We start from the raw sequence: 14,824 nt of genomic DNA, 5'->3' as shown, positions 1-14,824 counted from the left end.
TCTTGGCTGCTGTGAGTAATGCTGCAGTGAACATGGGGTGCAGATACCTTTTTGAATTAGTGTGTTCGTTTTTATATATATATTCCCCAAATTGGAATGCTGGACCATATGGCCATTCTATTTTTCATTTTTGAGGAACCTCCATACTGTTTTCCACAGGGGCTGCGCCCATTTACAATCCCACCAACAGTGCAAGAGGGTTCCCCTTTCTCTGCATCCTCATCCACACCTGTTGTTTCCTGTGTCATTAATTTTAGCCATTCTGACAGGTGTGAGGTGGGATCTCACTGTGGCTTGGAATTGCATTTCCCTGATGCTAAGTGATGATGAGCATCTTTCCATGTCTGTTGGCCATCTGGATGGCCATCATGTGTGTTGGAGAAGCATCTATTCTGGTCCTTTGCCCATTTTAATTGGGTGGTTTTTCTGCTACAGAGTTGTATAAGTTCTTTCTGTATTTTGGAGATGAACCCCTTATCAAACGTAAGGATTGCACATATTTTCTCCCATCCCACAGGCTGTCTTTTCACTTTGTGGATGGTCTCCTTTGCTGTGCAGAGGCTTTTTTAGTTTGATGTTGGTCCACTTATTTATTTTTTTACTTTGATGCTTGAGCTTTAGGTGTCAAGTGTTTGAGTGTTCTTGGCTCCCTTGTCAAAGTTTAGTTGACCATATATGCCTGGATTGGTTTCCAGGCTCTCAGTTCTGCTCCATTGATCTGTTTGTCTCTTGGGAAAGCATATGTTAACCCCAGAAATATTTAGAATAAAACAGAAATGCTGGGGTGCCTGGCTGGCTCAGTCGGTGGAGCATGCAACTTGATCTCAGGGTTGTGGGTTCAAGCCCCACATTGGGTGTAGAGATTACTTAAAAATAAAATCTTTAAAAGTAATAATAAAGTAAAATAATAAAATCTTTATAAACACATAGAAATGTTTAGGAAAATCAAGTTCATAGTGTTACTGAGCCTGGGTGGCTCAATCAATGTAGCAACTGTCTTTGGCTCAGGTCATGACCTCAGGGTCCTGGGATCGAGTCCCATGTTGCAGGGGTGGGGGAGGTCCCTGCTTCTCCCTCTGCCTCTGCCCCTGCAAATAAATAAATAAAATCCTTTTTTATGTATTTATTTTCTATTATAGTAAAATATACATAACAGAATGTTGACCATTTTGACTGTTGTCATATGCAATACCCCAGAAAAGTGACAGTAAGCACATTTATATCATTATGCAGCCATCACCACCATCCATCTTCAGAACTTTCTTATTTTGCAAAACTGAAACTGCATCCCTGTTAAACAATAAGCCCTCATTTCTCCCCTCTCCCTCACCTCTGAAAATCATTCTACTTTTGCACTCTGTGAATTTAAGTATGAATTTTGTACCTAAGTACTTCCTATGAGTGGAGTCATTCAATATTTGTCCTCTGCCTGGCTTATTGCACTCAGCGTAATGTCCTCAAATTTCATTTGTTTTGTAGCAAGTGTCAGATTTCCCTTTCTTTTTAAGGCTTTCATAGTATTCCATTACATGGATAGACCACAGTTTGTTCATGCATTCACCCGTCCATGAATGGGCTGCCTCTACATTTGGCTATTGTGAATAATGCTGCCAGGCATGTGGGTGCACAAGTATCTGTTCATGTGTCTGCTTTCTGTGCTTTGGAGGAATGCCCAGAAGTGGAATTGCTGGGTCAAATAGTAATTTTGTGTTTAGCTCTTTGAGGAACTGCCATACTATTTTCCATATTTTACTATTTTTGCACGATTTTAAATCTCCACCAGTAATGTACAAGACTGCTAGGTTTTATTAAAGTTTGTTTTAGTTATTTTAGAGAGGGAGAGAAAGTACAAATGAGAGGGGCAGAGGGAGAGGAAATCTCAAGCAGACTCCATGCTGAGTGCAGAGCCTGATGTGGGGGCTCGATCCCACAACTCTGAGATCACGACCTGAGATGAAACCGAGAGTCACGCTCAACTGATTGGGCCACCCCGACACCCCCAGACTGTCCATTTTTCCATGTCCTTACCAACACTTGTTATATCCTTTTTTTTTTTTACTTTTATTTGTGTTTAATTTATGCAGAATTTACTCCCAGGCCATAAGCTTTTGTTTCTTCAGCTTCTTCTGGGATGTCTTTGTCTTCTGTGCAGCCTCCTCTGCTGGTTTAGGAACAATTTTGTCTTTCCTGTCAGGACCGTCTCCATGACGCAGGGAGAGCTTATGCAATGGGTTAGTCTGACCATGAGTCCTAAGAGTTCTGCACCACATCTTGGGGGTTTTGCTCACCTGGATGTTCTCTGGCCAGATAATCTACATCTAAACCCTTCAGATCAGCATTACTCTCTGTGTTTTTAAGTACATGAGGTAAAATTCTAGCACTCTTCTTGGGGCCCTGAGCCTGTGTCCAATATGGGCACACCTGCCAAGTCCAACGTCACAGCGATAGCGTGGCACATGCTGCTTCTGCAAAGCGACACCCCTCATGTACCTGGTGGCTTTTCAGGTATGCCTGTCCTTGCTAGTCTGCGCAGTCTCACCTGTGTTTAAGTGAACACTAAGATCTGAAACTCTTGATTTGCATGACTTTTCTGGGTCAAGTGGATAGCAAACCATCTTCAGAGATCACATCCGGCTGTTTCCGGGAAGAGCAACACTTGTGACATTAGCCATCCTGATGGGCGCACTGCAGCGTCTCATTGTGGTTCTGATGCACGATTGTCTAATGATTTATGAGACTGAGCATCTTTTCTTGCACTGCCAGCCATTTGTATATCTTCTTTAGCAAAATGTTCAAGTCCTTTGCCCATTTTTGAAGAGATAGTTGGGTTTTTGTTGTTGCTGGATTTGGGGCTTTCTCTTGTTCTGCCTATCAGTCCCATATGAGCTGTGGGATTTGCAAATATTTGCTCATGTCCTGTGGGTTGTCATACTATTTAGTGGTTCATGTTAAGGAAACTGCATTTTTGGAATTTTAAATATTCATAATGTTCAAGACAATTTGGCCTTTTCAAGTAATGGACTTTTTTAAGATTTTATTTATTCATGAGAGACACACAGAGAGAGAAGCAGAGACACAGGTAGAGGGAGAAGCAGACTCCCTGCGGGGAGCCCGATACGGGACTCGATCCTGGAACCCCAGGATCACACCCTGGGCTGAAAGCAGATGATCAACCACTGAGCCACCCAGGAGTCCCCCAAGTAATGGACTTTTGAGTTATAACTGAGAGTGTGTAACTGAGTAATGGATTCAGATTTTATGTGAAAATCTTCTTGAGTTTACATGAAGTGTTGGAAGATTTAGGCTTTACCACAGTCATAAATTTATTAAAATTCTTTTTTTTTTAATTTTTTTTTTTTTTTTTTTTTTTTTTTTATGATAGTCACAGAGAGAGAGAGAGAGGCAGAGACACAGGCAGAGGGAGAAGCAGGCTCCATGCACTGGGAGCCTGATGTGGGATTCGATCCCGGGTCTCCAGGATCACGCCCTGGGCCAAAGGCAGGCGCCAAACCGCTGCGCCACCCAGGGATCCCAAATTTATTAAAATTCTTAAATTCAAAGTATGTGGAAGATGTATCAGTCAGATCAACTAAAGTTCTTAAAAAGGAAATTGAAATTATACCATGTTTAAAGGAGTGTCATTAAGCAAGTTTAGAAATGCAAACATTCATTAATCAAAGGCCTCTGGAGAATAACTCTCAACACTGCTTAGATTAATAAATATACAGGGGACGCCTGGGTGCCTCAGTGGTTGAGCGTCTGCCTTTGACTCAGGGCCTGGTCCCAGATTCCCGGGATTGAGTCCTGCATCCGCTTCCTTGTATGGAACCTGCTTCTTCTCCCTCCGCCTGTGTCTCTCTTTCTGTATCTCTTATGAGTAAATAAATAAAATCTTTAAAAATAATAATGATAAATATACATGAGCACCTGGCTGGCTCAGTTGGTGGAGCATGTGATTCTTGATCTCAGGGTGGTGAGTCCGAGCCCCACATTGGATGTAGCAAGTACTTAAAAATAAAATCTTTTAAAAAGAATAATAACATTTTAGCAATATAGAGAGGATAATATTTGTAAGTTGAACTCAGAGGCCTAATATAGAGCTAGGTTTCTAAATTTGTAACTAATGAGATGAGGACTAATTTTAAACATAAAGCAGTTGTTGCTGTGCCCTTCAGGGACTTTGATATCTTCGTCATGAGCCTCACAAGAGAATCTGAGCCACTTCATCCAAGCCAAAGTACATATAGATCTTTGTATGAAATTTCCAAAGGTTGCCTTTCGCATCCCTGGTGCCACATTGCCTGGTTTCCTCATCTTGATTCAGATCACTCTGTTGCTGCATCTCTTCACTGGTCGTCTATTAGAGGCTGACAGACAGGGTACCTCCTGCATCCAGGCGTTTTGGGTGCAGAGAACAGGGTCCCTGCCTTCTTTCAGGGGTGATGCTTACCTTTACAGTACAGGGTGAGGGGTTCTGGAAGGGAGGAGGCTCTGGGAGCTTCATGAGCCCCACTGCCACCTGGAAATGTAATGGAAGGCTTCCTGGAGGAGGTGGCATCTAAGCTAAGACTTAAAGGATAAATAGGAGTTTGCCACTAATGTGAGGAAGGTAGTCCAAGAGGAGGAACCAGCACCTCCAAACATCCAGCGGCAAGAAACCCTAGGGGGCTATTCCCTTCCTGGAGGCTGCAGGCTCAAGAGGTCTTACCCCCTGGACCATCTTGGGTTCCCCAGGGCATCACAGTGAAGAACAGTGCAGATGCTCCAAAGGGGGCGACTTGGGGCATTGAGTCGTGCCAGAGGGCTGCGACCGACCCCATGTGCAGTTCAGCTCCCTCCCCAGGGTGGCGGTCCCAATTCAGAGCTGGGCGTGCAACACCCTGCAGCATGCTGCAGACCATAGATCTGCCTGGAAACAGGGGCGGGTGAGGTTGAGGGGACTTGCTTCCTCCTCCAAGGGAAACCCCCATATTTAGGAAGTATGGGCTTTTAACATTTTTTTTTTCATTTCTAAAATTCAAATATTTAAAACTCAAAACGTCTATAAGGAAGCAGTGAAAAGGCAATCTCTATCTCAACCCTTCCCCCAGCCAGCATTTCCCACCCCAGGACAGCTTCTGGTTCCCTCGCACGCATGCTTCCAGGCATCGCTGTGCACACCAGCACCTGTGCATCTGTGTGGAATTCCCTCAGATGACAGTGTGACCATTTGGATTGGAAATCATATCACATTGTGCAGTGTGTCCCAAAGGAGGTAAGGATATCTTCTGAAATGAACTTCAAACCAGGAGTAAATATAGCAACATAGAAGGACATGTTCCAAAATAGAATGTATGTAGAGTTCTGGTTTTGTTCGAAGAAGGTTATAATCTGTGACTGTTTTTTAAGAAGTCTGAGCTGCGGGGCACCTGAGTGGCTCAGGCCATTAAACATCTGACTCTTGGTTTCAGCACAGGTCAGGATCTCAGGGTCGTGGGATCGAGCCCCATGTCAGGTTCCATGCTCAGCTCAGAGTCTGGTTGGGATTCTCTCTCCCTCTCCCCCTCGACACCCCCTGTCTCTAAAATAAATAAATAAACCTTAAAAAAAAAAAAAAAAAAGTCTGAACTGTCCCAATCCAGAGGAGTCTAAGGAGACATGAAGGCAACATGAGATCCTGGAACACAAACAGGATGTTAGGTAAAATTTAAGGACATCTGAGCTGTATTCACCGTCTGTGGACAGTGGTGTTATTCAGCCGTTGCAGAGAAGGAAACCCTGCCCGAGGGGACATCATGGATGAACCTGGAGGACATTCTGCAGAGTGAAATAAGCCAGTCACAGGAAGACAAATTCTGCATGATCCCGCCTGTGGAGGGATCCCAAATTGCCAAGCTCATAGAAGCAGAGGGGGCTGAGTGGGGGCCAGGACGGGGGAGATGAAGAGACGGGGAGATGCTCGGTAAGGGGTATAGAGTCTCAGTTTTGCCAGATGCCTAAGTTCTAGAAACATCCTGGGCCGCGGCGTGCCCGCTGTTGATAGCACACTTAACAGTTTGTGAGGACGGAGATCTCCTATTAAATATTCTTACTACCATAAAAATAAAAATGTTTTTAAAACTAAGGAAATCTGAAGAAATTACGGACTTTAATGGAGTCATTAACGCATCAGTACTGGTTCATTCCTTGTAACAAATGTACCGGAATAACGTAAGCCGTTAATGACAGGGAAGCTGGGTGTGGGTTCGTGGGAACTTCCTGTACTGTCCTCACTCTTTTTCTATAAATCTGAAATTGTTCCAGAATAAAGGCGCCTGGCTGGCTCCATCAGTGGAGCACAGGCCTTTTTTTTTTTTTAAGTAGGCTCCACCCTGAGATCACGACCTGAGCCAAAACCGGGAGTCAATCACTTAACCCGCTGAGCCACCCAGTGCCCTGAACATTCTAGTCTTGACCTTGGGGTCATGAGTTCAAACCCCACGTTGGGCATCAGGATTATTTTTTTTAAATTATTCCAAAATAACAGATTTATTTTTAAAATTCTGGAAAGAGAACACAATGTTCTCTTCATGTGCTTTTTCCCCCTTTTGATTTATCTGTTTTCCATTTCTTATGGTAAACATATGTTATTTATGTAATGAATTCACAACTGACCAGAACATTAGCTAGTCATGGTGCAGGGCTCCAGGCGCTCTCTGGGCCACCTACCTGCCTGGGAACAGACTGCCCTCAGAGGGGCTCTGGAGTGCCTGGAACCCACTTGCCCACCCTTGGCTTGGATGTGTTCCAAGGGTCCAGCACTCGACTCAACCTTGAAAACGTTTCTCCACTTTAAAAAATTATGCATTAAAAAAAAATAAAAAAATAAAAAATAAAAAAAAATAAAAATAAAAAATTATGCATTGAATTTACATCCCTTATAGAAAAATTAGGAGATCCAGAAGTGCCTGGGTGGTTCAGTGGGTTAAGCATCTGCCTTTAGCTTGGGTCATGATCTTGGGTCCTGGGATCGAGTCCTGCATTTGGGCTCTCTGTTCCACAGGGAGTCTGCTTCTCCCTCTCCCTCTGCCCCTCCTCCCTGCTGGTATGTGTACTCTCTCTCTCAAATAAATTAATAAAATCTTTTATCAAAAAATTAGGAGGGGACACCTGGGTGGCTTAGCAGTTGAGTGCCTGCCTTCGGCTCAGGGTGTGATCCTGGAGACCCAGGATGGAGTCCCACATCGGGCTCCCTGCATGGAGCCTGCCTCTCTCTCTGCCTGTGTCTCTGCCTCTCTCTCTGTGTCTCTCATGAATAAATAAATAAAATCTTTAAAAAATTAAAAATTAAAAAAATTAGGAGGGACAGAAAGAGTAAAAAAATAAATTAACACTTGAAATTGTCTTGCTCAGAGACAACTTTATATATATTTGTAGTTTATCCTTCCAAATTTAAAATTTTATATACATATGAGTTCATATACTTACCTATCCATACATATACATACACATACAGTTCATGTACACACGGTGTATAAATATGCACACATAGGACTGCTTTCAAAAATTAGATATTTGTCTTGGTAATTTGCTTTGACCACTTTGAACTGTTTTATATGTTAAATGAATACATATTTGCACTGTCATATTAAACAGGTGTATTGTATTACAGTGTAAACTATAATCTGTTTCAGCCTCTAATGCTACAATATACAGTTTTTTTCCCCTACTCCTTTGTTTTAAAGGTTTTTTTTTTTTTTTTAGTTTTAAGTGACCTTGACACCCAGCGTGGGGACCCCGAGATCAGGAGTCGCATGCTCTACGGGCTGAGCCAGCCAGGCACCCCACCCCCCCTGTCTTTATTAAGCAGCATTTGCCAAGTGCCACCATGAGCCACGAAGTGTTCTGGGCTCTGGGAACTTGGCAGTGCGTGAACAGCCCGGCCCTGGCCTCACAGGGCTCATGATCTGCTGGGTAGGGGGCATGGCAGCGGTCTGTCCCCTGCAGGGCACCTGTGAAGGCCAGGAGGGGCACCTGTGCAGCTGGAGCATGGGGTGGGTGCACAGCCAGCCTGGGTGGCCGCTGCCATGGGGCCCCGGGGGCGTGGCACCTGCTGGCCGAGCTCTGGAGGGAGCACAGCCTGGGTGGACACGCTGAGGGCCGGGGCTGCAGCCTCCTCGGCTCTGGGGTCCTCTCCACCCTGGGCTGCCTGTGCTCTGTCCCCCAGGGCTGGACATCCACTTCATCCACGTGAAGCCCCCCCAGCTGCCGTCCAGCAGCACCCCAAAGCCCTTGCTGATGGTACACGGCTGGCCTGGCTCCTTCTACGAGTTCTATAAGATCATCCCGCTCCTGACTGACCCCAAGAACCATGGGCTGAGCGACGAGCATGTTTTTGAAGTTATCTGCCCTTCCATTCCTGGCTACAGCTTCTCGGAGGCATCCTCCAAAAAAGGTAGGGAGGCGGGGGGGGGCTGGTGGGGGCCAGGTCTTCACGCAGGCGGGCATGGGGCTGGGACGGCTCCCTTCGGATGGCCCGTGCACCTGCCCAGGCCCTGCCGTGTGCAGTGGGTGAGGGGCGGGCAGGGCCGCGGCCCTGAGCAGCCAATGCTAGCCCGGGCGCCTGGACTCTCGCGCCCTCAGGAGCTCCCCACACGGCAGCAGGTCCACGTCTGGGCCAGCAAGGCCCACCAAGCCCCGCAGGGAGTACAAGCCCACAGAACCTCACCGGTGCTGGCCGAAGCCCGTGCACCCTCACTGCTTGGCCGTCCACGCACTGCCCCTCTCTCCACACCGCCTGCTGGGCCCTGGGTCTCGCTCCCAGGGGCCCTAAGATGCCTCCTCCCCCACTGTGAGCTGCTGTCACCCCAGCATGGGGCAAGGGGGCCAGTGAGGAATTCCATAGGAGCCCGAGAGGGCCCCAGGAGTGACATCTCTGTGACTCTCTTCTCTTTCCCCTTCAAACCAGGCTTGAATTCAGTGGCCACTGCCAGGATCTTTTATAAACTGATGCTGCGGCTCGGCTTCCAGGAGTTCTACATCCAGGGTGGGGACTGGGGGTCCCTGATCTGTACCAACATGGCCCAGATGGTACCCAGGTGAGGGTCACTCTTGGGCATGTGAGACGGCCATCTGTGCAGGGCCACAGGGTCTGCCCGGACGTGCCATCTGAGCTACAGCGCATCCTGTGGGCCTAGAGGAGAGGAGGAAAGGTCCCCCGTCCCCCTGCTGTGCTTGGGGCACCTTGACGTGCATTCCCTCTCTATTTGCTATCACATGGGGCTGGGGACTCTGGGCCAGGTGCACAGGCAGAGAGGCCCAGCCAGACGAGGAAAAAGTCAGACAGTAGACCTTTTTGGTGGCCCATGTCCTGGAAGAGACCAGAACTTTCTGGAAGCTGTATTATCCTTCCCAACCCCCTCCTCCATGTCCAGTGGCCACCCCAGAGGGACAGATTCCCAAAGGGGCCAGGGCAGGCGTCTCAGCCCCATGGCCTCCCCCAGCCCTGATGCCAGCCTCACCTGGACCCTCTGTCTGCCCTCAGCCACGTGAAAGGTCTGCACTTGAACATGGCTCTGATATTAGGTCCCTACATCCTGACTCTGTTATTGGGACGGCGTATCTTGAGTCTTCTCGGCTACACCCAGAGGGATCTGGAGCTGCTGTACCCCTTCAAGGAGAAGGTTTTCTACAGCCTGATGAGGGAGAGCGGCTACATGCACATCCAGTGCACCAAGCCTGACACTGTGGGTGAGCACGCATTCAGGACACTGCAGCCTCCTCCCGGGAGGTGCCCACACCCTTCCATGCACCCAGCCAGGCGCCAGCCAGGGGCCCTCACTTGCCTCAGCAATGCTGCTCACAGGGTGAAAACCTCCCGGGAGGGACCGAACTCTGTTTCTCGCGGCATTTCTGGGCATAGGTCAGCCAGTGCATGGCCGGAACATTCCAGACGCCTGCGTGAGCTGATTCAGTGGGCACCATGCCCTGGTCCCCTGACCCCTGCGCCCTGAGCTTGAGTCGGGGAGGGAACTTGGGGGCCCAGCAGCTCCAGGACTGGGGGGCTGGAGGGCATCAATATTCATTTGTAACTGTTCCCCTAATTTGGACTTTCAGGTTCTTTCTTACCTTTCACTAATCTGAGCGTATAAACTTAAAACCCCACCTCTTAAAAAAAGTTTATTTATTTATGTAAGTAACCTCTACACTCATTGTGGGGCTTAAACTCAACAATTCCAAGATCAAGAGTCGTATGCTCTTGATCTCAAGCCAGCCAGGTGCCCCCAAACACCACTTTTTTAAAAACAGCATTCATACATATTTCTTATCGGGGTCCCCCGAAGCTCCCCATGCAATGGATGGATCCCCCAGAAGCAGTGGGGGCAGTACCCCCACTTTTTCCCAGATGGGAGTTCCAAGGCCGAGGGTTATGTAGATGGGGGGTGCACGAGCATCCCAGGAGTTAGGGCAGAGCTGCATCACCCCATGACCTGGCGGCCTGCTCACTGGTCCCAGGCCTGAGTTCCTCCCTTACTTCTCCCCACACCAGGCTGTGCTCTGAATGACTCTCCTGTGGGCCTGGCTGCCTATATCCTGGAGAAGTTTTCCACCTGGACCAACCCAGAGTTCCGAGACCTGGAGAATGGAGGCCTGGACAGGTGAGACCCTACCTGCCAACCACCTGCTCAGGTCCCAGCAGCCATGGCCAGCACGTCCACCTCCTGCCCAATGCCCCTCAAGCCCTCACCTGGTGAACACAGCCCCAGCTCCTCCAGATGAGGCCGCGGAGGCACGGGGAAGTCTAGCCATTCGCTCCAAGCCTCACAGTGCAGTGGTCAAGAATAGGAAGCAGGGCTTCAGAATGTCTATGCTCCATTTGCTAAACAGCCCCCTTCTGGGATCAGTGGGTCCAAGGGGAGCAGCCGGGGCTTCCTCCTCCCGTACCCGGGAGAGCCAGGCTTGTGCCCACCTGGATGTGTGCCCTGGGGAAGCCAGCCGTGGAGGCAGCTGAGGGGAGCCTTGGAGGCCGTGGCTTCTTTAGCATGTGATTCCCAGGCCTCTGGCCCAACTCAGGCTCCAGGAGGTCGGCCCTGACCCAGCTTCTCCAGCATCCATCCCCTTCATTGCTCTGGGGACACCCAGGGCACCAGACGCAGTGCTGGGGTGGGAGGAGGGAGAGATGGGGCTGGCTCCCACCTCGGAGATAGGGACCGTGTGTAGGTTGTGCTCTAGGCCCCACTCCTAGAATGGGGCCCGGTATGCAGCAGGCACTCGACAGATACATACTAGAGGTGAGCTCGGAAAGGCTGTGGGAGTCCCGAGAAAGGAGGATTTGCTCTGTCTAAGGGGCAGGGAGGGGAAATGACTGGGAGAATCAATTAGGCCTGGGCCTTGAAGTATGGGTAGGAGTTTGCCAGTGGAAAGGGTAGAAGAGAATGCAGGCAGAGAGGAAAGCAGAAGTGAAGGCTGGAGTGGTAGACAAGTGAGGTGCCCTTGGAAAGGCTGACTTTGCCGAGGCGTGGAGCAGGTGCACAGGACCAAACTGTGAGCCCACTCACAAGCCCTCACCCTGGGATCTGTTCCCTGCCCCACACTGGGCAGGACCCAGGGGCAACAGGGATCCATCAGCAGCTCCTTGGCAAGGGGTGGCCCTGCTCCTTGCCCACAGTCCCTGCAGCCAAGGCTCGAGGCCCCCACTGATCCCCCCAGCCCTGGGCCTGGGGTTCCTGCACTGCTGCCTGGCCCCCTGCCCACACACACCAAAGCTTTGAGCAGGGCACAGCCGTGCTCAGCTCTGTAGTCTAGAAAGATCACTGAATGCTTGGGCAGAAATGGGTGCTGTGGTCCTTTTCAAGCTTTGACCAGAGCCAAGGGGGAGATGGGAGCCCTTGGCCACCTCGCTGAAAGTCAGTTCCCAGTTCCCAAGTTAAATGTTGATTCTGACCATTCACTTCTCATTGACTGGATTCCATCCTGTCACCACAGTAACATTTAAAAGGAAGTTCATCTTTCTCTCCTCCTGCTCCATGCTGCTGTTGCTAGAGAGGAAGGAGTGTATTTTTTTTTAAGATTTTTATTTATTTATTCATGAGAATACACAGAGAGGAGAAAGAGAGAGAGACAGAGACACAGGCAGAGAGAGAAGCAGGCTCCATGCAGGGAGCCCGACATGGGACTTGATTCCTGGTCTCCAGGATCTCGACCTGGTGCTAAACCGCTGAGCCACCAGGAGTGTATTTCTGAAGGGGAAGATGCTTTGTGAACGTATTCATCATTTCAGAGAAGTTTTCACATTTAATGCTAACATCCCACCCTGCGCCCCTCACCCGCTCCAATGGGAGCAGGGCAGGGGTGAATCGAAGGTTCCTTAAAATGTGGTGCTCCAGAGAAAAATGTGATTGGCCAGCTACAGCTAAACAGCTGACACAAACAAGCAAGTTCAGCAAATTGGCCGTTTTGGGCAAATCAGCATCTGATTAATCAACCAAACTTCCTGGCCAAGAGCTGGGGAGCCAAGTGGAGCTGCCGCAAGTTCCTCAATTCAGGCAGCAGTGACGTCAGCAGAGCCTGGGGTGGGGAGGAGCGGGGATTCTTGGGGGGCTGGGGCAGGGAGAGAGGAGAGGGGCGCAGGGACGACCAGGGCTCAGAGGGGACAGTGAAGGGGGAGGGAGGAGCAGGGGCAGAAGGTTCTACCTCCCTCCTCCCTGCTCAGGCCGGAAATAGGGCTTAAGGAGGAGGAGCCCCTGCAGTGTGTGGCATTTAGAAACAGAAGCGCTTCTGGATTGTGAAGGATATATGTGGATTTGTATACAGACGTGTGAGCACACGTGTGAGGGTTGTGTCAGTGAGGAGGGGCTGGGCAGAGGTGGCCCCACTTCTGGTGGACATGCTGGGGGGGAGCTGAGATCTGGAGCCCATGGAGGGGTCAGGAGGAGATGACCTTCTCTGCTCTGGGGGATGGTTAGCAGGCAGTGCCAAGGAGCGGCCTCCGGGTACAGGGAGGAGCTCTGGCCTCCTGGCTGCAGGGGGAGGATGGAGCCTAGTGAGAAGCCCCTAGCTGAGTGGGGGGCAAGGGTGAGCTGACAGTTGCAAAGGGGTGCTGAGGCATGGGGAGGCAGGAGAGAGGGGACGGGGCACAGAGGGGAGGCGGGAAGGCTGGCCTGGGGGGCCTTGGGCAGCAGACCATGGGCTGGGAAGGGAGAGATAGAGGCTGCAGGCTGGGTGCAGGGAGGCAAGAGCTCTTGGAAGCCCCCAGATCTGGAATTGAACAGGGAAGGCCTGAGCAGAGCTGCTCCTGGAATAGGATTTCCCCAGAGGGGAAGGCAGGCAGGGTAGGGGGCTGTCAGACACCCGATGGTGGGGACTCGTCCGGTCCACAGAGCCCGAGTCCCCCAGGGTCTAGACCATCAGGTGGGTCTGGGCTGCAGAAGGTACAGGGCTGAGGGCATCAAGGGTGTATCATAGAAGTGAGGGGGATGGGGAGGGAAGCCAGTGGGTCCGGGTGCAAGGGGTGCTATCCTGGGAGGGAAGTGCAGAGGCTGGTGGGGCAAAGATGAGTGGGGGGCACAGGGGCAGAGGTGGATACCCAGAGGGCACGTGCAGTGGGCCCCATGGCGGGCTCCCGGGCTTCTGGACACAGGGTAGAGTGAGCCCAAGGGCAGGTGGGGCCAGGGGAATGTGGAGTCTCAGGGTCCACAGACCACATGTGCCCCAACAGTAAGAACCAAATGGCTCTTTTCTCGCCAAGCATGGAGGCCTGCTGCCTGGGTGGGGTCCCCCCACTCAGCAGTCCCGGGGTGAGGAAGAAAGGGGTGTCCTGTGCTGAGTGGGAAGGTGTCTGCAGGGCCCCATGGCTCCCACATGGGATGACACAAGCTTGGCAGGAGGCTTACAGGCAATGCCAGGTGGATCTAGGGGCTCTAAGGGCCTGGAAGCTGGGATCCACCCAGGGCCTGGTTGTGGTGAGCCCACCTGGGGCTGGCCTGAGGGTGGCCTGTACAGAGGGCCCAGGGGTGGTGACCAGCCCAAAGCCACTGGGTCCCGCTGACCTCGCCTGCTCGTCCCCTGGGCTGAGCCTCTGGGGATGGGCAAGGAGGGGGTGCGCTGACACTGCCCAGGATGACAGTGGCAGCCAGTGTAGCCTGGTCCTGTTGTTGTGGCAGCTGGCGACCCTGGGCCAAGCCTGCCTGTGCCCAACCTTGGGTGCACTCTGACGAGGAAGCCAGACAGGCAGCGGGGGTCCTGGCCTGTGTCTGCAGCCTGAAAGCCTGCCCCTGAGCCGCCTTCCGGTTCTGCTCTCATAGGAAGTTCTCCCTGGACGACCTGCTGACCAATGTCATGCTCTACTGGACCACAGGCACCATTGCCTCCTCCCAGCGCTTCTACAAGGAGAACCTGGGGCAGGGCTTCATGGCCAACGCGCATGACCGGTGAGTCTGGCTGAGCCCACACTGGGCCCCTGCCCACGGGCTTCTGGGCTGGGAGCAGCAGGACCACCGGCTGTCGACCCCAAGGAGGCATATTTGACAGTGGGACAGTACAGCTTTGCCTGCCAGGTGCCCAGGTGCCTGGGATGAGGACACGATGTAATGAGCTCACAGAGGGAAAGCAAGCTGGCCGCAGACCACCAGGATGCTGGCCCGGCTAGCAGTGACGGTTCTGAGGCTTCCAGACTCTTCGGGGGCAGCAAAGAGGAGCTGGCTGGGGGTGTGAGAAGCTGCCCCGTCCCACTCAGCCATGTTCTCCAGAGAAGAAGGCCCCCAGTGGTTGGATTGGAGGGAGCGGTTAGAGCCCTGGGTCTGTCCTCCTCCTTACGGCTTCCTGTGGCTGGTGAACAGACCCCCACCCCATCCTGGAACCCCTGCTA

The 14,824-nt window shown here is 51.2% G+C and overlaps 1 protein-coding gene and 1 pseudogene across 2 annotated transcripts in view; one reads left to right on the top strand and one right to left on the bottom strand.

The window, feature by feature from the left end:
• The window catches only part of EPHX1 (epoxide hydrolase 1), a 35,001-nt gene that overhangs the window by 19,664 nt on the left and 513 nt on the right, over positions 1–14,824 (top strand). For both annotated transcript variants that reach the window (XM_038542827.1, XM_038542826.1), the window contains exons 4-8: positions 8,186–8,413; positions 8,927–9,056; positions 9,503–9,708; positions 10,508–10,616; positions 14,262–14,387. In XM_038542827.1, coding sequence (XP_038398755.1) covers positions 8,186–8,413; positions 8,927–9,056; positions 9,503–9,708; positions 10,508–10,616; positions 14,262–14,387 — 799 coding nt within the window. The remainder of the gene's footprint in view (positions 1–8,185; positions 8,414–8,926; positions 9,057–9,502; positions 9,709–10,507; positions 10,617–14,261; positions 14,388–14,824) is intronic.
• Positions 2,088–2,615, bottom strand: LOC119872551 (annotated as a pseudogene).

This window comes from Canis lupus, chromosome 7 (assembly GCF_011100685.1).
Source record: "Canis lupus familiaris isolate Mischka breed German Shepherd chromosome 7, alternate assembly UU_Cfam_GSD_1.0, whole genome shotgun sequence".
Lineage (NCBI taxonomy): Eukaryota > Metazoa > Chordata > Mammalia > Carnivora > Canidae > Canis > Canis lupus.
This window is presented reverse-complemented; position numbering and strand designations above follow the sequence as displayed.